This window comes from Rhinoderma darwinii, chromosome 1 (genome assembly GCF_050947455.1).
Source record: "Rhinoderma darwinii isolate aRhiDar2 chromosome 1, aRhiDar2.hap1, whole genome shotgun sequence".
Taxonomy (NCBI): Eukaryota; Metazoa; Chordata; class Amphibia; order Anura; family Rhinodermatidae; genus Rhinoderma; species Rhinoderma darwinii.
This window is the reverse complement of record NC_134687.1, coordinates 100,343,201-100,367,375: the sequence shown is the minus strand read 5'-3', so window position 1 is coordinate 100,367,375 and position 24,175 is coordinate 100,343,201. Positions and strand designations below refer to the sequence as shown.

At 41.5% G+C, this 24,175-nt stretch overlaps 1 protein-coding gene across 1 annotated transcript in view; it reads right to left on the bottom strand.

Annotated features, from left to right (window-relative positions):
- The window catches only part of GLRA3 (glycine receptor alpha 3), a 180,860-nt gene extending 169,856 nt beyond the window's left edge, over positions 1 to 11,004 (bottom strand). The window contains exon 1 of the mRNA XM_075849654.1: positions 10,681 to 11,004. Coding sequence (XP_075705769.1) covers positions 10,681 to 10,751 — 71 coding nt within the window. The 5' untranslated portion in view covers positions 10,752 to 11,004. The remainder of the gene's footprint in view (positions 1 to 10,680) is intronic.
- Between the last annotated feature and the right edge of the window lie 13,171 nt (positions 11,005 to 24,175).

The following is a 24,175-nucleotide window of genomic DNA, read 5'->3' as shown; positions in this document are numbered from 1 at the left end:
GCAATGGCTTTTCACAAGCCCTCCAAAAAGTTACCCTTTTTATTGGCAGATGCCTGCCGGGGTTCATCCATACATGGATGTAAAAGCAACAAGCAATGGCTTTTCACAAGCCCTCCAAAAATGTACCCTTTTTATTGGCAGATGTCTGCCGGGGTTAATCCATATTTGATGTAAAAGCAACAAGCAATGACTTTTCAAAAGCCCTCCAAAAATTTACTCTTTTTATTGGCAGATGCCTGCCGGGGTTCATCCATACATGGATGTAAAAGCAACAAGCAATGGCTTTTCACAAGCCCTCCAAAAATGTACCCTTTTTATTGGCATATGCCTGCCGGGGTTCATCCATACATGGATGTAAAAGCAACAAGCAATGGCTTTTCACAAGCCCTCCAGGCCTGCTTGTAGCAGACGGCAGTGGAGGTGTATTGGTGGTAGTAGAGGTAGCCAACGGGCAGCACGGGTGGTGGTAGTAGTAGTAGTAGCAGCACATTAAAAGAGACTGGACAGTCACAGGACAAAGCCCTGTGGTGGGGCAAGCCTGCTTGTAGCAGACGGCAGTGGAGGTGTATTGGTGGTAGTAGAGGTAGCCAACGGACAGCAAGGGTGGTGGTAGTAGTAGTAGTAGCAGCACATTAAAAGAGACTGGACAGTCACAGGACAAAGCCCTGTGGTGGGGCAAGCCTGCTTGTAGCAGACGGCAGTGGAGGTGTATTGGTGGTAGTAGAGGTAGCCAACGGACAGCAAGGGTGGTGGTAGTAGTAGTAGTAGCAGCACATTAAAAGAGACTGGACAGTCACAGGACAAAGCCCTGTGGTGGGGCAGGCCTGCTTGTAGCAGACGGCAGTGGAGGTGTATTGGTGGTAGTAGAGGTAGCCAACGGACAGCAAGGGTGGAGGTAGTAGTAGTAGCAGCACATTAAAAGAGACTGAACAGTCACAGGACAAAGCCCTGTGGTGGGGCAGGCCTGCTTGTAGCAGACGGCACTGGGGGTGGATTGGTGGTAGAAGTAGTAGCAGCACCAACAGCGGCACATTAAAAAAAGAGTGGACAGGACAGAATCCCGTAGTAGCAGGCAGCAGTAGCAGGCGGCAGCAGCAGCAGCAATGTCATATCTAATCAGTGGCATCAGGCACAGGGGTTTTAAAATCCTCACCGATCCACGCTTGATTCATTTTCAGAAACGTGAGATTTTCCAAGCTGTTGGCGGACAATCTTGTTCGCTTAGGGGTGACGAAGCCCCCTACCGCGCTGAATACCCTCTCTAACGCTACACTGGAGGGTGGACAAGACAGTACACCCATGGCAAACTGGGCCAGTTCTTGCCAATGATCCAATCTGCTGACCCAGAAGTCCATGGGGTCTGGGATCAGGATTTCTAACGGAGAAAGGGCACAGTCCAGGTACGAGTGAACCTGGTTGTTTAGGTGCTGGTGATGGTGAACATCCCTTTGGTGACTACGATGTGTGTCAGGTCGGGGTATTGGATGTAAAAATGTTGTCATCATATTTTCCAAACTGAATTGGCTGCTGCTGCTGCTGCCGCTGCTGCCGCCTGTTGCAGAGGTAGCTCTGCCAGAGGCGGTGGAACGATGAGACAGTGGGGAGCGGAGAGTGGCCCCCCGGTCAGACATGCTTGCAGCAGGTGTTTGCCGTTTGAAAGCCGTGACAAGCTGGCTGCATAGCTTCTCTCGATAATAAGCCAATTTTGCCTCCCTCTCGGAAGGCGCAAAAAACTCCCCCATTCTGGCTTTATACCGAGGGTCTAAAAGTTTGGCTATCCAGTACTCATCTCTTTGCTTCATGCTAATAATACGTCAGTCAGCGCGCAAGTAGCGAAGCATACAGCTCGCCATAGTGGCCAGCGTTTCAGAGGGCCCGGTTGGTTCCATCTCCGCCCCATACTGCCATGGTTGTCCATCATCAAGGTCGTCGTCAGACTCGTCATCATCATCACTGTTATGTTGTGCGGCTGCCTCGTCCCCTATCCCTTCCTGTGATTCCATCTCCAAATCCAGCTCCTCTTCAGGTCCTGTTTCCTCATCCTCCTCCTCAACATCCATAGCCAGATGTGATCCTTCTTCCATCCTTTGCTGAATCATCGCTGTGAGCGTTTGCTCCATAATGAATATCAGCGGCATAACATCGTTCATTCCGCTAGCGTCACGGCTCACAAATTGTGTGGCCTCTTCAAAGGGCCTCAAAATGCGACATGCGTCTCTAACCAGCTGCCAGTGCCTGAGCTCGAAATTACACTGGCTCCAAACGCTGCCCGTCTGCTGCATCAGGAAATCTTTCACGGCTTTCCGCTGTTCGTACAGACGGTCCAACATGTGCAAATCAGGCTGTGTTCTGGGAGATTGTTTTGATGCTGCAAGTCCAGGAGGGTGTGCTTAAATGCATACGAACGTCTAAAGCGAACGCAAACCCTCCTGGACATGGCCAGCACACCCTTCAAACCAACATATGACTTTAAGAAGCGTGTTATGACCAGATTAATCACATGTGCCATGCAAGGAGCGTGTGTCAGGTGACCTAGACGCAGTGCAGCCACAACGTTCTTCCCATTATCAGAGACAACGTTGCCCAGTGTGAGTTTCAGAGGAGACAGCCAGCGTGCGATTTCCTCCTTGATGCACAGCAGCAGCTCCTGCCCTGTGTGGCTTTTCTCGCCCAGGCTTAGCAGGTGTAAGACAGCGTTGTGGCGCTTCACCTTGCACCTATGAAAAGAGGAGGGAGGAGGAGTGGAAGATATGCTGTGTCCTGTCGGGGACGGGAAGACCTCCATTGAGGAGGGCAAGGAGGAGGAGTAGGAGGAGGAGGATGGTAGGCGCCTGGTGTCCGGAGTTGAACCAGAAAGATACAAGCGTGGAGGTGGTAATGCCTCGCATTGCTGCGGTGGTGCATCGGACTGCAAAATATTGACCCAGTGAGTCTTGAAATACATGTACTGTCCCTGCCCATAGTTGCTGCTCCACGTGTCGACGGTGGCATGTACCCTGCTGCACACAGATAATTGCAAGGACTGGCACACCTTTTCCTCCACGTGCTTGTGCAAGGCAGGGACAGCAGTCTTGGAGAAGTAATGGCGGCTAGGTATTCGCCACCTAGGCTGAGCGCACGCCATCAATTGCTTGAAGCCGGCGGAGTCGACCAGGTGGTACGGCAGCGACTGCACCACCAACAACTTAGCCAGGTGTGAATTAAGCCGCACGACAAGTGGATGACTGGGTATATATTGTTGCTTATTGGACAATGATTCCGTAATGGATAACTGACGGGACGTAGGAGGAGCACTAGATGACAGTAATGATGATGACAACGAGATGGTGGATAAGGCCTGGCTACTACTTAGATGACAGGGACTCGGAGCAGCAGCAGCAGCAGCAACAGAGGGGTCTTCATTAGATGTACATGATGGTGGGGCATGTCGATTGTCCCACATGGCCTTGTGATGCCGCTCCATGTGTTTACGTAGAGCGGTAGTTCCTACATTGCTGTCCTGCCCACGCCTTACTTTCTTGTCCTGCCCACCACCACCCGAGCTTGCCCCTTGTCTGGCAGGCTTTTTTTGGGAGCCTACACCAGAAGCAGCAGTGTCGCCGTCACCGGCTCCTGAGCTGACCCTACCGCTGCAACGTTTTGCAGATTGACTTCTGCCCCTTCCTCGGCTTGGATGTTTATCACTGCCAGTGCCACCACTACTACCCTCCTCCTCTGACGCCGTCATCACCTCGTCACTTGGTTCCCATGTCCAATCTAACACAACATCATCATAGCCCACCTCATCATCCCCGCCACTTCTGTCACTGTGTTGTGAATGTGATGTGACATCATGGCGGGCTCCATGCCCCTCATTACTGTGTCTGCCACCCCCACTACCACAGCTATGCGTCTCGGACACCGCTTCCACCTCCACCACCGCCGCAACACACTCCGTTGGCTGACTCGCGGAAAACAAATCATCATCACTATGTTGTTCAGTATCTTCCTTCGCACCCGAGGAGATGTCTCTTAGGACTCTCAGGAAAGATGGCTTCCCACTAGGAAGGGGAGTGAAGACATAGATGATGGAATGGAAACGCTAGAAATACCCATATTACTACTGTCACTGTGCCAAGGAACTGTAGAGGATCTGGAATCCAACAAAACCTGTCTTGAAGCCAGGTCGTCAGAGTCTTCCTGCTGAGATGACCGCGAGCCAGCCAACCAGTCCACAATGGCCGTATTGTCTAAAGTAACCTGCCCACCGGAGGAGATGGACAAGTCTGGCTTGCTGATACTGCTACTACTACCAGCAGGCACATGGCTGCTGCTACTAGTAGAACTGGGCACATGTCTTGTGCCACAAATGCTGGTACTGGATCTGGCACCAACAGTTCCAACATTTGGACTAGAAGAGGACATGGCATGGGTGTTTTTTCCTCTACCCCGTTCTTTCACAACCTTTTCTTTACCAGACATTTCACTGCTGGAGTGCAGCAAGTTGAATCAAAACCCCTTTCCCTACTAGAGGAATGACGCCCTTATAAAATATTATTTGGACTGGCTTAAAATGAGTGACTGTGAATAGGTGGCAGTCAGTGTATGCTGTGACTTGTATAATAGCACCAAAGGCACCGGCTGTACTTAATTAGCACGTTGAATTAAACCCTTAGACAGAAATGAGGCCCATTTAAATTGTTATTCGGACTGGCGGAAAATCAGTGACTCATAAGGCGCCAGTCAGTCGGGGAATGCTGGGCGTTATAGTACTACAAAGGCTGCCTGTATTGCAAGTTGGATGTTAACCCATGCAACGGGGATGAGCCCCTTCTAAAAGCTTATTCACACACTGGCTTGGCAAAGGCAATGAAAGATAATTTCTATCAGCCACTGTGCACTCAGGGAATGCTGGCGGTTGTAGTACTACAACTGCCTGCCTGGATGGCAAGTTGGATGTTAATCCATGCAACGGGGATGAGCCCCTTCTAAAAGCTTATTCACACACTGGCTTGGCAAATGGCAATGAATGAGAATTTCTATCAGCCACTGTGCACTCAGGGAATGCTGGGCGTTGTAGTACTACAGCTGCCTGCCTGGATGGCAGGTTGGATGTTAACCCATGCAACGGGGATGAGCCCCTTCTAAAAGCTTATTCACACACTGGCTTGGCAAATGGCAATGAATGAGAATTTCTATCAGCCACTGTGCACTCTGGGAATGCTGGGCGTTGTAGTACTACAGCTGCCTGCCTGGATTGCAAGTTGGATGTTAACCCATGCAACGGGGATGAGCCCTTTCTAAAAGCTTATTCACACACTGGCTTGGCAAATGGCAATTAATGAGAATTTCTATCAGCCACTGTGCACTCAGGGAATGCTGGGCGTTGTAGTACTACAGCTGCCTGCCTGGATTGCAAGTTGGATGTTAACCCATGCAACAGGGATAAGCCCCTTCTAAAAGCTTATTCACACACTGGCTTGGCAAATGGCAATGAATGAGAATTTCTATCAGCCACTGTGCACTCAGGGAATGCTGGGCGTTGTAGTATTACAGCTGCCTGCCTGGATTGCAAGTTGGATGTTAACCTATGCAACGGGGATGAGCCCTTTCTAAAAGCTTATTCACACACTGGCTTGGCAAATGGCAATGAATGAGAATTTCTATCAGCCACTGTGCACTGAGGGAATGCTGGGTGTTATAGTACTACAGCTGCCTGCCTGGATTGCAAGTTGGATGTTAACCCATGCAACGGGGATGAGCTCTTCTAAAAGCTTATTCACACACTGGCTTGGCAAATGGCAATGAATGAGAAATTCTATCAGCCACTGTGCACTCAGGGAATGCTGGGCGTTGTAGTACTACAGCTGCCTGCCTGGATTCCAAGTTGGATGTTAACCCATGCAACGGGGATGAGCCCCTTATAAAAGCTTATTCACACACTGGCTTGGCAAATGGAGAATTTGTATTGCAATTTGGATGTTGATTGTTGAGAGTAGAGTAGACTCCCGCTGTAGTGGATGAGCCCCTTCGATTGCTGGATTCCTGGCTTTTAGATTCCTAAAGCTTTCCCTTACTGCACAGAGGTGCTATCCCTACAGCTCCTGTCTCTAAAATGGCCGCTGAGCTCCGTGCATAGACTTTTATTGCAGGCTTGAGCCCGCCCCTATGCTGCCTCCCGATTGGCTGGGAGAGCCGTTTGCAAGGAATTATGGGGTAGCCTGATGTCAGGTGATATTTTGAAATCCTCCATTTTAGATCTAACATGTGGCAGGCGCCAAAATGTAGTCGGGTTCGGTCAAAATGGGTTCGGCCGAACCCGGTGAAGTTCGGATTCGCTGTGAACCGAACTTTTCCCGATGTTCGGACCGAAACCGGGTTCGGTTGTCCCGGTTCACTCATCTCTAGCTATGTTCATTGGGTTGTTATAAAACAAAATCAGATAAGATATAACTTTATAATCCATCAATATAGGTTTACAGTTATATATTGTTTAAGATGTTAGCATTTGTCCAGTCTGTAAATTACTAGACAAAGATTACATTAAAACAACTGATATCACAGTTCTTCAAATTATACTAACTATTTTTCCAATCCAAACAAAATTTTTTATATTTAACACAAAGTAACCACGATCCTTACATACTTAATAATACATTGCATAACTACTATTCTGTCTTTCATAAAATAATGGTTTTACATCTTAATAAAAGAATACAATTATGGTGAACGTTTTCTTACTGGATCAGTTGATTTTTTCAGCCATAAAAAGGATTATTTAGGGTAGTCTGTGGCTGCTGTGAGGAGTGATGAAGTGTACAGTTTGTCACATGATCCTTTATAGAGCTGCTGACTGGCTGGGAGTGATTATGTGATAATGGATAGTACATAATACCACTCATCTATACACCTGCAAACATTTTATATTTCTGGACATGTAGTGGCAGCCAGCACAGCCCCCTCATTACATATATTACAGACATTTAGCTCATAGCCACAAATTCATTTGTTAATCTAAATGACATAAATCAACCATATATAAAATACTGCAATGATATTCACTTAATATATCTAATTTGATTCTAGTACAAATTAGGTATAAGCACTTGTTCATGAAATTAAATTGCATCAGATGGGTAAAAGTGTACTATGTTAATATGTACAGGAAAATTCCTCTTTTTAGACATCAATAGGATCTGACACATGCCAGATTATTAGATATTCAGGAGATGACTAAAGGGGTTGTCTGAGATAAGAAAAAGGTCAGTTTTTTTTCTTCCAAAAAAAGAACCACTCTTGTCTATGGACTATATCTACTATTCTAGCTCAACCCCATTAATCCACGAGAGTAATGGTATTATTGATAGACAAAAAAAAGATGACCCTTTTTCTAATCTTACAACTCTCTCTTGCATAAAATCTGCTATCATAATTTTGCTTTTTAATCAAAGAAGTCTTGTAATTGGCGATGTCTGCTCAGTCTTCTGTTCGTTATTATGTATTTCTACGCTGTAAACAAGAGATGAATTATCAGATTATAATTCAAACACGACTAGTGTTATAAACTTTCCTTGCAGTGTTCCAGTGACGTTTTCCTGTCAGTTATAAGGGTGTATACCATCTATGTAGCTTGATTCCCTAGATGTTTCTGTGACCCAGATTTGTTTTACTATTCTTTCTTCCTAACCTCTCTGGACTGAACCCTACTACTTTACTCAGCCTTGGCAAGTTTTCATGCCTACATGTAAGTCTGTTTCTTCCATTAGTGCTGTATTTATTATCTGCGTGGTTTGTGGCCCTGCTTGTAGTCTACAAGACTACCTGCTCCTTAACTACTGGACAACCAGTCCTAAGGACACCAGAGTGTGAAGACTCTAAACAAAGTCATGGGAAAAGGGGATTTTTAGATGAAAAAAAGTCCAATTTAGTTCTTCTTCTGAATAACTCTGAAGAGTTGGAATAGGTCACTACCAGACACCTCTGGAGGCAGATTATCTAAAGTGGGAACACATGATTGGCCATATTGAAATCCAACATGTCTAATTCTACTTTCTTCTTATGGAAGGCAACAGAGGACAATTGAGATGCCCTCATACACTTCAGAATCTTGGCCAATTTTACCAAAATTGTCAGACTTTAGTCTAATGTATATGGCATACTTTAGCAATACCAGATTTGATTTACTCTGCATTTAGTTATGCAACTGAGTAAAATATCAAAATAAATATAGTTCTTATACACAATTATCTCTTTAATAATGTAAATGTTACCTAAAAGGTTCAAATTTAAAAAAGTAGAGTCGCAAAGTGGTTGATGCATTTACTGTTTCCATTATGCTAAATCCTCTGTAAACTCATAATCTTTTTGCGATCTAGATAATATTTTGTGTACATATAGGTATCTTTTAACATTAGTATTCCAAGGTATAGATTGCAGTATAATAATGTTGGCATGTGACATGTCACACCAAATCATTAGGATACAATCAATGTGCAGATTTAACCCACTATCCTTTTTACTAAAAAGTCCCACAGGGGATTCCAAGAGTTCTGGGAAATTAACTGTTAGGGTATGTGCACACACACTAATTACGTCCGTAATTTACGGACGTATTTCGGCCGCAAGTTCCGGACCGAACTCAGTGCAGGGAGCCGGGCTCCTAGCATCATACTTATGTACAATGCTAGAAGTCCCTGCCTCGCTGCAGGACAACTGTCCCATACTGTAATCATGTTTTCAGTACGTGACAGTTGTCCTGCAGCGAGGCAGGGACTCCTAGCGTCGTACATAACTATGATGCTAGGAGCCCCGCTCCCTGCACTGTGTTCGGTCCGGTACTTGCGGCCGAAATACGTCCGTCAATTACGGACGTAATTAGTGTGTGTGCACATACCCTTAGGGTATTGATTTATCATACAATAATAAGTCAGCCATTTTTTATTGCTATGTGCAAGGAATTTCTCAGCACATCCACAGTAGTGATAAGAAACTCTTCACTTGATCATCAAACTCTCGCACTACAGGTCCATATGCTTTTAACATAAAATACACCTATGTATATAGGCCTGTAGATTAGCAGACAGTGGTCCCTCAGAATGTCCATTTCATCACTAGTTCTTAGGTTCATGGTAGTTTAAGACTGTAGACATTTGAACAGAACATTTTACTCATTATAATATTACTTTACACTATATCTGTATATCATACAAAGACTGTGCTATACTATGCTCCCAAAAGGCACAGCAGGCTCGAACAATGTGAAGCCTTCACGACAGTAAACTTTATAATTATTATATCAACTCATCAGTATGCTTAGTACAATTATTAGCAATTCAAAATTGAAAATTATAGAAATATTAATTCAATTAATTTTAGTCATTGACACAAATAATAATAAAAACCAACTGTAATGCACATTGCAGTTATATTTTGGAATTATGGATTTAAAAGTCTGGATTTAGACTGAGAGCTCTTTGGCACAAATTAGATTATAAAGCCATTAGGGCATTTATTCATTGTACATTCATTATTCATGAGCGCTGTTAGATAACATTATGAAATGTAAAAATAAATTACATTATTTGAAATGTAATTATTTGTAATATAAATTCTATACACAAAACATATTGTGAGATAGGACAGTGATTCAAAGCAAAACACGTGCAAACTTGTAAGAAGTTGCAATAGTTTACCCACAATGTTCATTTAAAAAGATTTTACTATGTAGACAAAGCGACAATATAGTGTAGACATGTAACTAGATGAAACAGAATTTTGTTCATGTACACTGGGATTTGTAACCTCTGAGTATACAGGAGGTTTACAGCTCGTCAATCATGGGTAAGTGATCTTATCTAATTAAAATGAAGTGAATAGCTATGTTTAAAAAATATTCAGCTGAGTGCTCCTTTAATCAAGGTCAGAATATTCATTTAATACCATAGAGAATGGACCATACTCTGCCACACGTAAAGCGAGGAAATATCAATATCACTAACAATTTTACATAAACATCATGGTTTTATATATATTATATATATTATTTTTTTTTCCAACAATTACCATATACAGTACATGCAAAATCTGTGTATATATATATTATATATATATATATATATATATATATACATATATATACATATATATATTACATTAATTCAAATGTAATATTTCTTATATAAATTTATATATATGTATATATATATATATATATATATATATATATATATACATACATACATATGTATATATCGCCCTATATATTGTTACGCTTTCCCTCTGTTGCTAAATTAATTATTAATTTTAATATTTTGTTATAGTGACTCCGATTTTTACATCATAGAATTATTACAATTTTATTGAGGGTATTTTACAGTTCACAGTAGCTGCAACTAACTTTTACATTGTTTAAAAAAAACAACAAAAAAAAACAGTTATCATGCATTGTAAAATTAATTATAGTAACAGGTATGATTATAATAGTTGGTAATCATAATTAACAATAGTTCATTTATAGTGCATTGATAGGACAATTACATCAAATTCTTAACAGATATATATTTCTCAACACAACTATATACATTTGAATAGAACGTATATATGTTATCTGTTACTGTGGTTACACGGCATTGGATCATTGCTGCACAATGCACAGGTTGTCAGCAGCATTACTTATATGCCAATAAGTTGAACCTACCATACCTTAATAAGAGGGCAGCCTCCCAGAAGTAAAACCCAGACACAACCGTTAATATGCACCTGATCCGGGCCATTTTTTCTTATGCTGGGCTGTGAAATTAAAATCATCAAAGTGATAGATGACTGTAGCTGGCAGTAGAAACAGCAGGTCACTTAATTCAGCACCAAGAACAGCTCCACAATGAGGCTTCTATAATCCCAGATGAAAAGCCAAGCTTCCCCCTAGTTGTCCTGCTAGACAAGATAATGAGAACGATGATCATGTATTGTGTGCATGATAACAAATATCAGATCCGGTGCAGGAAGATTGATATTTAGAGCAGGTAGAAGTGCGGACTCCACTCCAGGCTGCTGCATTCCTATACACTGAAATGTGCTCAAACCCTGCTAGAAGGCTGGATGGTATGGGGGTTGGATACAGGCGTGCTTGTTAGCAGCCAATGAACAGGAGAGCTCTTCTGATGGAGAAATAAGGAGCAGGAGTAACCCCTTGTATGCTGATGGTACACGTGGATTCATCAAATGCAATGTAATCGTTAAAGTTCTCTTACACAGATCATCCTTTGCACACTGACATAATACCGTAAAGATGCCTGAGATCTTTTCTGTCTGGAGACTGAATGCAAATAATAGATGATATATATATTGAATGATCATTCCTTTCTCTGGGTATTCTCCCACAGATACTACTATACAAGAAAAGGAATGTATTAATAAATTTCTACACATTTTACCAAGGAGATTTTTCTGTTTACCTGTGCGTCTAGGCCTGGTAAAGATTTAACGGCTTTTATATCAATATAGTTTATTCTTGCATTTTCAAAGTACTATGTGAAACAGGTTTGCCCTCTCTAATTCTCACAGACGTCACAAAGGAGAATAAGGATACAATGTAGGGAAGGGAATGTCATCTGACAACATGGTGATTTTGTTTTTGTACACTGTAGTCTGTCACAATGACAGGTTTAGCAGTGGCCGCAGGACTGAAACACAAAGCTTACTCCTTACACAGGCTCCATCTGATTAGCATGCAGCCACATAATCTGCTCGCCCACCCAGCTTGATTGCAATAAGAGGACTGTATGTTGTATGCTTGCAATGCTCTGCTACAATAATCCCTCTTCAGACTGTAGTATAGGTGTCATTTCTTTATTTTAGAAGATATTCTAGAGCAATTTCAAAAAGCAAATGTCAGTAAATCATTCATTTAAAACAAAAAAATGATAGAATAAAATTCCGGCTTTGCATAGGCAGAAGAAATGACCTCCCTAGCAACTGAAGACTAAGTAAATGGAGAGTTATTAGAAGCAAATTAGTATTATCAATAGGAATAATTATCATCATCATCTTTATATAACATGAGCATATTCTGCAGCCGTCTATTTAAAAAGGTTCCTTTACTGTATTTGTAACACATTAATTATAGCAATTCATCGATACGCCAGTGGGCCCTTAGGAAAAGAGTGTCTATGCCACAAGAAACATGTGATACATCTCCAGGAATAAGGTCATGAATACAGCATTTTTTATTACATCTTAAATGATAAATGAAAAAACTTTGCAAATGGCCTTAAAGGGGTTCTCCACCTTCTGACAACTGATGACCTATCCACCGGATAGGTCATCAGTATGTAATCGGCGCATGTCCGACACCCGGACCATGCACATATAAGCCGCTCCGGTGGCCTGCGGGCATCGGATGTTGTGGCACATAATGCTATGTACGGAACCCAGAAGTGTTGGCTCAATACATAGCATAGTAGCCGTGCTGCAATACTGCAGTTCTACTCCTATTCACTTGAATAGGAGCAGAGCTGCAGTACTGCAGCTCGGCCGCTATTCCGTGGCCGGAGCTAACCAGACCAGCTGATCTGTGCGGGGCCCAGGTGTCGGACCCCGACAGATCATGTACTGATGACCTATCCGGCGGATAGGTCATCAGTTGTCAGAAGCTGGAAAACCCCTTTAATGTAAAATGTCCTTCCATTTAGTGCATACAGCTTTTATGCAGACCTTTGAGTCTCCGTGGTAACAGGCTACAAACAAACCGTGTGTCATGATCCTTTTAATCCGTCCTCTACTTATTGCTAACACATGGCTGGATAACAAAATGTACAGTTTTTGGCTGCAGGATCATTCTAAACAGCGTTTGTAGTCTGTTACCATGCAAATCTATAGATCTGCATAGGAGCTATAAATCACATAAAAAAGAACTATATTTATTTTAAAATCACTGAAAAAGGCCATACTTACCGATACAAGGGCAGGTACAAATTCCAGTTCCCAGCATGATGCAGACAAGCCACAATGCTACATACAGGGAGATTTGCATAGGAGCTGTAGACACAAATGAGAGGACATTTTTTTATCAAAACTATTTACAAAGTTGTTTAATTTTTCATCTTAGATGCATTTGAGCAATAATAAAAAAAAATGGTTGCCAAGGTATACATAGCCGTTAAAGCAGAGGAATTTCCAGTTAGGCCTCATGCACACGAATGTATAAACGCCCGTAATTACGGGCCCATAGACTTCTATTGGCCACGGGTACCTTACCGTATGCTTATGGGAAGGTGCCCGTGCCGTTGAAAAATATGGCTCGGGCAGGCTTATAGAAGTTTATGGGGCTCCTGTAATTACGGGTGGCTACGTGTGTGCACCCGTAATTACAGGAGCGTTGCTAGGGGATAGACGTCAGCGGATAGTCACTGTCCAGGGTGCTCAAAGAGTTAACTGATCGGCAGTAACTCTTTCAGCACCCGGGACAGTCACTACCGCTGGAGTTAATAGTATTAAAAGATAACTTACCTGCTTCTTCCTCCAGTCCGGCCTCCCGGGATGATGTTTCATCCCATGTGACCGCTGCAGCCAATCACTGGCCAATCACAGGCTGCAGCGGTCACATGGACTGCCGCGTTATCCAAGGAGGTCGGACTGGATGTCAAAAGAGGGACGCGTCACCAAGACAACGGTATGTATGAACTTCTTTTACTTTCAATCGTAAACACTGCCCAAAAGGGCTGCCCCTTCTCTCCGTCCAGCACTGATAGAGAGAAGGGGCTGCCGATTAGTGCAGAGAAAACGGGTCAGTAAATACAGGTGGAATTCTGGTGACACCGAACCCGTATTTACGGGCACGGGTCCGTAAATACCAGTGAAATGCGGGTCGAATACGTGTGACAAAGGACCCGTATTTACCCCAGTATTTACGGGAGGAAAAAAATAAGTTTGTGTGCATGAGGCCTTACCATGTATAATTTCCATCACGCATTTGTAATATGATATGAATAGATTTTGCAGTCTTCTTTACTTGTCCTAAAACTAACTGTATATCTTTTATCACTTTATAGTGTAACTGTTACCAGCATCAAACTATTCTTTAGTTGCAGGTTTAAAATGGTCCTTTGCTGTAAACTGCCTGTGTTGTTAAAGGATTTTTCAAATCTTAACAATAGGTAGTTTCAGGGGACTTAAATTGATTTAAAAAAAATCTAATACACTTACCTTGTCATTGCAGTGCAATATGTCATGTAGCACTATATGACCATAGTGAACATAATGATATCAATTACATCATTTTGTCCCGCTATTGGCTGAAGTCATGTACAAATTGTCATTGCGCTGCAATAGCAAAATAAGTGTGATTACGATGATGGGCAACACAAATATGGCACAAATTTAAAGGAGAGTATACTTGAATTTTTTTTTACATTTTAAGGTTACCTAGAAATTTATAGTAAAATAGTTATCGCAACTCTATTTGGTTACTATGAGAAAAATGTTTAATGCGACCATCTAACTATAGCAAAATTTCCAGCCACATCAGAAACTTGTCAATAGTTGTAAGGTCAATTGTGATACCCATGCGACTGAGGCTTGCTTTGTAGCCCCAGCCTCAAAAAGAAGAAAAAAGAGGTGCTAACGCACCTTATTACTGCTGCTTGCAGGAATGTTAAAATCTGGCCAGGACAACATGAATAAGCTGTCAATAATACCATAGAAATACATTGTATCCCCACAAACTTGCATATTTGTTACTGTTTTTATGTATGTTTCATTTTATAGACCATTACAGGATTTTGTTGTTTTGTCAATTACATAAGTTAATTTTAATCCATGGAACTTTTTGTCTGAGGATAAATAAAACATATTCTCACAGACTCCTACAGTGACATTCTTCTGCTGATTGCTAAAAGCAGAGACAATTATTTCAGATGCCTAAGCCACAATAGATGGAGTTCTAGAGAATTTCCCCCCCATCATTCGTGGATTAATCCTGCTTTGTAAACCTTCTGTCAAGCTACAGCAAAAGTACAATATAATAAAAGAAAAACATTTTATTTGATAGTTTGGCTGTCAGCAACTAGCACAAATAAAATTGAAATGTTGATCTACTGGAGGTTGTAATATTTCATAAATGGCATTAAGAAGATGAAGCTCATTGGCCTCAGTTTGAACCACCCATCATAGTACATTAAATGTATACAAAGAAATGTCCTACTGTGTTGTGAATGACTATAAAAATTGGAAGTAAAACGTAGTGGATCTAAGAAAAAGAATAGGAATTATTTGAAAGGGCTGGAGATGACCTTTAGAACACTTATGGAAAGATATTATTAAAGATGAGCAAACGCTTAAAACGTTGTGTAATATGTTTCAAATATCTATTTTATACAGATTTATCAATCAGTATGAGAAAGGCCCTGGTACAAGAATAGCTGGAGGATGAACTATCTTTTGGGAATGTTCAAAAAACTGTGAAAAATGTTTACCCTGGCCACTCCCACATGGTCACCCAAACAGAGAAAATGAATTACTTGTTGCCCGCACTGTGATTAAAACTTATATATACTATTATTTATTTCAAGAAAGGGATCTACAGCACAGAGTATACAGTATATTGCCATGTGTGATATGATAATGATATCTAGAAATACATTTAAAAAAATTATGTGGCCTAGAGTTTTACAGTCTCATTGTTCAGGTAAGAAACTATTCTATGGCTAATGGGGATATCTTCTTTCTTCGAGCCATAATACGGCTGTATGCATAAACCCTCGAATAAGAATTGGTGTGACCAACAAACACAAAGCCACATGAGGGAAAGCAAACAGACTCTAAACAGCAAAGTGATGTGCTTCATCCTCCTCTCCCCTGCGGTGTCACCCCTTTTCACCAGCTGTCCAGGCCTCCTAAAAACACAAATGCAAAATCATCTAACTAGGGATAAACCCACCTCATGGGACCCCCCACTTGACGGGCCTTCAGTTGCTAAACTTAAACTTTTGCCCCTTGAAGGGCATTTTAAAAGCATTTGAACTATGCCAGAAAATATTTAATAAATAATACCATCGTTAAAGAGGATCCATCAGCACTCCTGACATGTGTGTTTTAGTAAACACTTATGTTCCCCATAAAATAAAAATTCTGGAACATCTTTTCTTAGAACTCTGCATTCTGCGCCCCTTGTGATTCCTCCTAGAGTCTTATGAATAAATTGACAATTGCCTTACCAGAGAAAAGTCCTGAGATGAGTCCAAGTGTATCAGCCTCGGCTTTTATCTGAATAGAGATTGCGTGCAGGATGCCACTGGACTCACCTCTGGTAATTTACCGCTGTGCTATAACTTTTTTTTTTAGACAAAATGCTAAAATAGACATTGAGAGGGTCATGTTTGCGATGCTACACCACAAAGTATAAAGACATGCTGGTAGTTTAGTGCTCTAAAATGTAGTGACGGGTTCCCTTTAACAATCGGAATCAGTGTCACGAATGCACAATAAGAGGGAGAGGGGCAAATACTTTTTCACAACACTGTATTTTAAGTACTCAATGTTTCCTTGTTTTTCCTAGCAAGAATCAGATGATGTGCAATTAATATTTGAGGTTATTATGTCCTCGAGCTGCAGCACCATATAAAGCATCATTTCCATTTTCTAAGGATACAGATGCGCCAGGATAGTGAACTGCGCACATAGCCATGTCAAGTAAACCATGTGCAGAGCATCCAGTTCAAATATCTATGGAGACCATCTACTATGCTAGTTAATTTGCTTTGTACTAAAAAGATCGTCACTTTTTTTTGCAAATTGTGTATTGTTCTTTTTTCCAAATTTATCAGAGATTAGATCAGATAGATTAGATACTACAGTATATTCAGATTTTCTATTCCTGTCATGTTTTTTTGTCCTGGCAGTAGCATTTTTTTTTCCCAGCATATTTATCAATGTTTACACTGTGCTCTATATTAGTTAAAATTGGATAATAAAAAGGGAAAATAATGCCAGAGACACAATCATTTTTAGAAATTTGTATGATCGGCTCATTGTTGAGAATTTTTAATCCCTTTATGCCCTATTCCGTAATAGCACGTCGTGGCTCACAGCTATTTAATCCTTTAGATGTTGTGATCAATTTTGACTTAACATCTAAGTGGTTAGACAGTGGGATGGGGCTCTGTCTGAAAAAGTGTAAAAAAAGAGATTACACCAAAAATGGCTATTTTTTTCCCGTACAAAGCCCGTTATTGTGTAAAAATAGTGTAAAAAAACCGGACATATTTGGTATAGCCAAATTCATAGAGACCTATACGATAAAATGAACAAAATATGTATCTCACACAGTGAACACTGTAAAAATTAAAAGACTATGCCAAAATTGCAGTTTTTTGAACATCCTGCCTCCTAAAAAATGGAATGAATGGTGATTAAAAAAGTATGTACACCAAAATGGTACAAAGGAAAACTACAACTTATAGAGCTCCTTTGACGTAAATAAATGTTAGGGTTCCTTAACCCCTTCCCGACATTTGTCGTAAGTATACGATATGGAAAGCCAATGCTTCCCGCAAAATGTCGTATACTTACGCCAAATGCTTGGCACCGGCTCAGAAGCTGAGTCGGTGCCATCATCCTCGCATGTCAACTGTATCTGACAGCTGACATCCTGCTGTAACGGCGGGGACCGAAGTTAGCTTCGATCCCCGCCATTAACCCCTTAAATGCAGCTGTCAAATGCGATCACTACATTTAAGGTGTTTGCAGCTCATCGACACCCCAGCAATGAAATCGCCGGGTTGTTGGTGGCTGCAATGGCAACCGGAGGCCTAATAGTGGCCTCCCGGTGTGCTTAGCTTCCGTAGCCGCCGACAAGATGGCGCCGGCTCAGGAGATGAGCCGTCGTCATCAGCGGTGGATGTCACAGCTGACATTCACCTGTAATGGCAAGCTCCTATCCCTTTCATTAACCCCTCAGATGCATCAATCAGATGCGATCGCTGTATCTTTGTGGTTGCTAGCAGATCGCCAGCTGTGCCCTGCAATCGCACGGCTGCCGACTGCAATTATGACAACAGGAGACCTAACAATGGCCTTCTGTTTGCCATTACGGAAGCCAATTAGGCCTCGCCTGGTGGCGAAGCCTAATCGGCTTGCTGTCAGTGAATGACTGACAGATCTATACATTGCACTACGTAGGTAGTGCAATGTATTAGAAAAAAAAAATCTGACAATTGGACCTTCAAGTCATCTATTGGGACTAAAGTAAAGTGTAAAAAAAAAGTGAAAGAAAATGTGAAAAAAAAGTTGTAAATATAATAAAAGTTTTAAGTAATAAAATAAAACACAATCGCCCTTTTTCCCTTATCAAGTCCTTTATTATTGAAAAAAATAAATAAACCATACATATTTGGTATCGCCGCAACCATAACGGCCTAAACTATAAAAATAGTATGTTATTTATTCCACACGGTGAACGGCGTAAAAAAAAAACAGTAAAAAATAATGCCAGAATTTCTGTTTTTTGGTCACTTTGCACTACAAAAATTTAAATAAAAAGTGATCAAAAAGTCGCATATATCCAAAAATGGTGCCTATAAAAACTATAGCTCGTTTCGCATAAAAAATGCCCTCATACAGCTCCGTCGACGAAAAGTTTAAAAAGTTCTGGTTCTCACAACATGGTGACAGAAAAAATACATTCTTTTTACAAATGTAATTTTATTGTGCAAAAAGTTGTAAAACATAAAAAAGTGCTATAAATTAGGTATCGCCGGAATCGTACTGAAACGCAGAATAAAGTGAACATGTAATTTATAACGCATGGTAAACGCTGTATAAAAAATCCCTAAAAACTATGGCAGAATTGCAGTTTTTTGGTCACCTTGCCTCTCAAAATATAGTATAAAAAGTGATCAAAAAGTTGCATGTACCCCAAAATGGTACCAATAATAGCTACAGCTCGTACCGCAAAAAAAACTGCCCTCATACCACTACGTCTATGAAAAAATAAAATTAGTTAAGGTTTCCATAAGTCAGGAAATAAAAAATATGCGGTTGTGCTGATCAGAAGGGAACATTTTGTCTGCTTCAAGAGGCGATTTACCGGGGCCCTAAAATTAGGGAACCAGGAAGGGTGGGGGGCAAACATATCTGCTAGAAGTGAGGGTGCCCGTATTATACCAGGACAACACTTCCTAGCAAAAATCCCCAAACTGCAAAGGTGCAGAGTGTGGACCAAATAGGGAATAAGTAAAGACACCGTTTATCAGTGCGACACCTGCCTGTGCAGAAATGATTGCTTCACAGCGTAACACACATCTATGGATTATTTCATTGTTTACCCTATTATTATACCCCCTGACTATGCCCCTGATGTACTCTTCCCAGCTTACATGTACCCCCACATTATAAACTGAAACACCAGGAATACTCAAACAAAACTACTACCAAGCAAAATCTACGCTTCAAAAGCCAAATGGTGCTCCCACCCATCTGAGCCCTACAGCGTGCCCAAACAGCAGTTTACTTCCACATATATGGCACTGCCATACCCGGGAGAACCCTTTTTACAATTTTTGGGGTGTGTGTCTACAGTGACATAAGCTGGGAACGACATAATTGCCACTGAATTGGCATATCTGGGGAAAATTTAAAATTTTTACTTTGCACCATACGCAGTGCATTTATTTATGGAAAAGACCTGTGGGGTGAGAATGCTCACTACACCCCTTAATAAATGCCTTGAGGGGTGTAGTTTCTAAAATGGGGTCACTTCTGGGGGGTTTCTTTTATTATTTCCCATCTGAGCCTCTGCAATTGTGAACCAATTTTTTGTAAATCGCCAAATTAGGCCTCAATTTCGAATGGTACTCACTCACTCCTGAGCCCTATCAAATGTCTAGCCAAAAGATTAGTGCCCCATGTAGGGTGATTCTAAAACCAGGAAACACAGCATAATAATTAGAGAGCTGTCTTGTTATGGTGGCACAAGCTGGGCACCACATATTGGCATATCTATTGAAAAATCCCATTTTCACTCTGCAATATCAAGTGCACACTAATTTATGCAAACCACCTGTAGGGTTAACATGCTCACTACACCCCTAGGTGAATACCTTGAGGGGTGTAGTTTCCAAAATGGGGGTCACTTTTGGGGGGTTTCCACTGTTTTGGTCCCACAGGGGTTTTACAAATGCTACATAGCGACCAGAAACCAATCCAGCCAAATCTGTAAATCTGTTGTGGTGCTTTTTCTCCTTTAGTCCTTTTGGAAATTAAAAAAAATTAGCTAAACCTACATTTTATTTAAAATAATGTCGATTTTCATTTTCATGGCCTACTTCCAAAAATTTCTGCAAAAAAACTGTCTGGTCAAAATGCTTACTATACCCCTAATTAAATTCCTTTAGGGGTGCAGATTCCCAAATGGGGTCACTTTTTGGGGGGTTTCCACTGTTTTGGTACCACAAGAGCTCTTCAAAGCTGACATGGTGCCTAAAATATATTCTAATAGAAAGGAGTGTCCAAAATCCACTACGTGCTCCTTTGCTTCTGTGCTTAAGTCCAGTAGCACACTAGAGCCACATGTGGGATATTTCCTAAAACTGCAGAACCCGTGCAATAAATATTGAGTTGTGTTTCTCTGGTAAAACTTTGTGTTACAAAAAAAATGGATTAAAAATGAATTTCTGCAACAACAAAAAAATTTATTTGTAAGTTTCACCTCTACGTTGGTTTAATTCCTGTGAAACGTCTAAAGAGTTAAGAAACTCTCTAAATGCTGTTTTGAATACTTTGAGGGGTGAAGTTTTTAAAATGGGGTGACCATTTGGAGGTTTCTAATATATAAGGCCCTCAAAGCCACTTCACAACTGAACTAGCCCATGCAAAAATAGCCTTTTGAAATTTTCTTGAAAAAGTGAGAAATTGCTGCTAAAGTTCTAAGCCTTGTAAACGTCATAGAAAAATAAAAGGATGTTCAAAAACAATGTCAATCTAATGTAGACATATGGGGGATGTTAATTAGCAACTATTTTGTGTGTGGTATAAGTGCCTGTCTTACAAGCAGATACATTTAAATTTAGAAAATGCAAATTTTTGCAATTTTTCGCTACATTTTCTGTTTTTCACATTTAAATACTGAATGTATTGAGCAAATTTTGCCAGTAACATAAAGTCCAATGTGTCACGAGTAAACAATCTCAGAATTGCTTGGTTAGGTTAAAGCATTCCGAAGTTATTACCACATAAAGTGAAACATGTCAGAATTGAAGGTCAAAAGTGGCTAAAGAGGGAAGGGGTTAAATGCAGAATAAAAAAGTTTTGTAAAAAAAAGAGTCTTTTTGGGGACAAAAGTAGAAGAACATTAAAAAAAAAAATCACATTTGGTATCGCCGTAATCATAGCTACCTAAAGAATAAAGTAATCATGTCATTTATACCACATAGTGAACTCCATTAACAGGTTCCCGACCGCTGGCCGTATTCATACGGCCAGCGGTCAGGGTCTCTGAAGTCCGCCGTATAGACTATTTACGGCGGCACTTCAGAGACTGTGCACGCGATATCGCGTGCACACAGCTCTGTGCCCTGGCTGTTGCTAACAGCCATGGGCACTGGGCAGAATGTCAGGGGTCAATCTTTTGGCACCTGAACATGTGATCGCTGTGACAACCAATCACAGCGATCACATGCATTTCTGCATAGAAAACAGTGTGCACGCGATCGCGTGCACACAGCCCTGTGCCCACGCTGTTACCAACAGTTCTTGGCATTGGGCAGAGTATCAGGGACCAATCTGATGGTCCCTGAACATGTGGTCGCTGTGAAAACCTATCACAGCGACCACATTTGTTTTATTTTGACTTTTCTGGCAGTAAATCTCCTGCCTCTTTTCTTCTCCTCAAACATTGTTTCAGTTTGAGGAGAAGAAGAGACTCGGGAGAATTGCTGCCAGAAGATTACAGTTACAGTTACACAAAGAATACAGTTACACTCTAAAACATTCTCTGTATAGATAGATTTCTATCTATCTATACAATCTATCTATCCATCTATCTTTTTTTCTATATATCTACCTTTCTATCTTTTATTCTATTAGAATAGGCAGGTAGGGAGTATATAATTATATATATATCCACATATATATAATATATATAGCAATAGCGGTTTATTTTTTTGTTAGCGGTAGTGTAGATATATATAGCAGTTAGTTTGTGTGTTTTATAAAAAATAAAAATAAAATTTGTTTAGTTAGTGTTAGTGTTAGTTACGTTATGGCGAGAAAGTTGTTTAGCGCCGAGGAGGCATACGCCATGCTGTGGTCTGAGTCGGAGACCGCATCAGAGATGGCGTCCGAGATGGAACCTGTTTTAGGTAGTGACGATGACAGCGTCACTTCAGGTTCATCTTCAGGGGACGTTGTCCCTGATGCAGTTGAAACTGCAGAACTTGAAAGCGCAGGGCCAAGTAGCGCTGCAGCACGGGACAGCCTGGTCCCTTCAGTCCAGGCTCTTGTATGGGCACCTGCCCCACCTTATGGGCCTAGAATCCATGGATTTACTGCCACTCCTGGCATAACCGTGGACAATACAAATTTTGTCCAAATGGATTACTTCCATTTATTTATAACGGACGACATCCTAAATCAGATTGTCCACGAAACAAATTTATATGCCACTCAATATATAAGGCAGAAACCTTCATCCACCCATGCCAGAGATTGGACGCCCACCAATTTGCTGGAATTAAAAAAAAATTTGGGGCTCACCCTAAATATGGGTATTGTCAAAAAGCCCTCCATTAATTCTTACTGGTCAACAAGACCCGCCCAAGCCACCCCAGTATATTCTGCAGTAATGCCCAGGTCTCGTTATGAGACAATAATGAGGTGCCTCCACTTCAATGACAACGCACAGGCCCCCCCAAGTACCGATGCAAACCGGGATCGGTTGTTCAAAATAAGACCGCTAATAAATTCCCTGAATAATTTATTTCTGCAACTCTACACCCCTGAGCAGAATGTAAGTGTGGACGAATCCCTCCTCAACTTTCATGGCAGACTTAGCTTTCGCCAATATCTACCTTCAAAAAGGGCAAGATATGGCGTTAAGCTCTACAAATTGTGTGAAAGCGGGTCAGGATATACCACCGCCTTCAGGATTTATGAAGGGCGGGACCGCTCAATAAATGTTCCTGGATGCCCCCCTGATCTTTCCACCAGCAGTAAGATTGTGTGGGAGATAATGCAGCCTCTGCTTCACAAGGGGTACCACCTGTACTGTGATAATTTTTATTCGAGTGTGCCCCTGTTTAGGCATTTGCTTGCTGCAAGGACTGGGGCATGTGGTACCATGCGCAAAAACAGAATTGGTTTTCACAGCAATTAGTGGGGAAGCGCATGGTAAAGGGGGACTCCTGTGCTTATGCATCTGAAGAATTGCTGGCGGTCAAGTTCAGGGATCGCAAAGATGTGTATGTGCTAAACACGATTCATACCGCAGGAACAGTGGCAGTGAGGGAAAGAGGGGCAACATCGGACAAGCACAAACCAGTGAGCGTGTCCGAATATAACAAGTACATGGGGGGGGGTGGATTTAAGCGACCAGGTTTTACAGCCCTATTTAGTAAAACGCAAAACTAAAACCTGGTACAAAAAAGTGGCCATTTATTTGTTACAGGTGGCAATCCACAATTCATTCGTGCTCTACAAAAAAAACAGAGGCAGAGACACATACCTGGATTTCCAGGAAAAAAATTATTGAAGGCCTCATTTTTGATGTTCAGGACACCCGAGAATGCCCCCAGTCTGAGGATGTCACGCGACTGACTGAAAGACACTTCATCAGTCGGATTCCCCCAACACCAACCAGAAGCAACCCTCAGAAAAAGTGCCGCGTCTGCAGAAAAGACGGGCACCGCAAAGATTCCCGATATTTCTGTCCCTCATGTCCCTCGCAACCAGGCCTGTGCATTGAGCCATGTTTTAAAAAATACCACACTGTTCTGAATTATTAGATTTTAGTTAATTCGTTGAAAATATATTTGCCCTAGATTACGTTTTTATTTTTCCCCTGATTTTACTCCAAGGGTGAGGGAGGGAATGGGTGGGGGGTGGATGTCATGTTTGCATATTCTCTAAAGTTCATCTGCTGGAGGGCTCCATTTGCATAAACCTGCAATTTCTTATTTTAGAAAACCCAAAAAAATAAATTCCCATT